General features: G+C 56.2%; 1 protein-coding gene across 1 annotated transcript in view; it reads right to left on the bottom strand.

The window, feature by feature from the left end:
* Positions 1-37: 37 nt before the first annotated feature.
* Positions 38-240, bottom strand: part of LOC104280569 (paired mesoderm homeobox protein 2B) — a gene marked incomplete at its 3' end in the record, with an annotated part of 1,382 nt that continues 1,179 nt past the window's right edge. Inside the window, exon 2 of the mRNA XM_009878249.1 lies at positions 38-225. Coding sequence (XP_009876551.1) covers positions 38-225 — 188 coding nt within the window. The remainder of the gene's footprint in view (positions 226-240) is intronic.

Raw genomic sequence — 240 nt, 5'->3', positions numbered from 1 at the left:
CCTCCCCCTCGCCCCATCACCCGCGCCCCGCACATACCTGCACCCTCGCCTCGGTGAGGTCTATTTTGAGCGCCAGCTCTTCCCGGGTGTATATATCAGGGTAATGAGTCTCTGCAAACACCCTCTCCAGTTCCTTGAGCTGGGCGCTGGTGAACGTCGTTCTGATCCGCCTCTGTTTCCTCTTCTCGTTTAAACCCCCGTGGTCGGTGAAGAGTTTGTAAGGAACTGAAGAAGTGAAAG

The sequence above is a fragment of the Apaloderma vittatum genome, unplaced genomic scaffold (assembly GCF_000703405.1).
Source record: "Apaloderma vittatum isolate BGI_N311 unplaced genomic scaffold, ASM70340v1 scaffold39641, whole genome shotgun sequence".
Taxonomy (NCBI): Eukaryota; Metazoa; Chordata; class Aves; order Trogoniformes; family Trogonidae; genus Apaloderma; species Apaloderma vittatum.
This window is presented reverse-complemented; position numbering and strand designations above follow the sequence as displayed.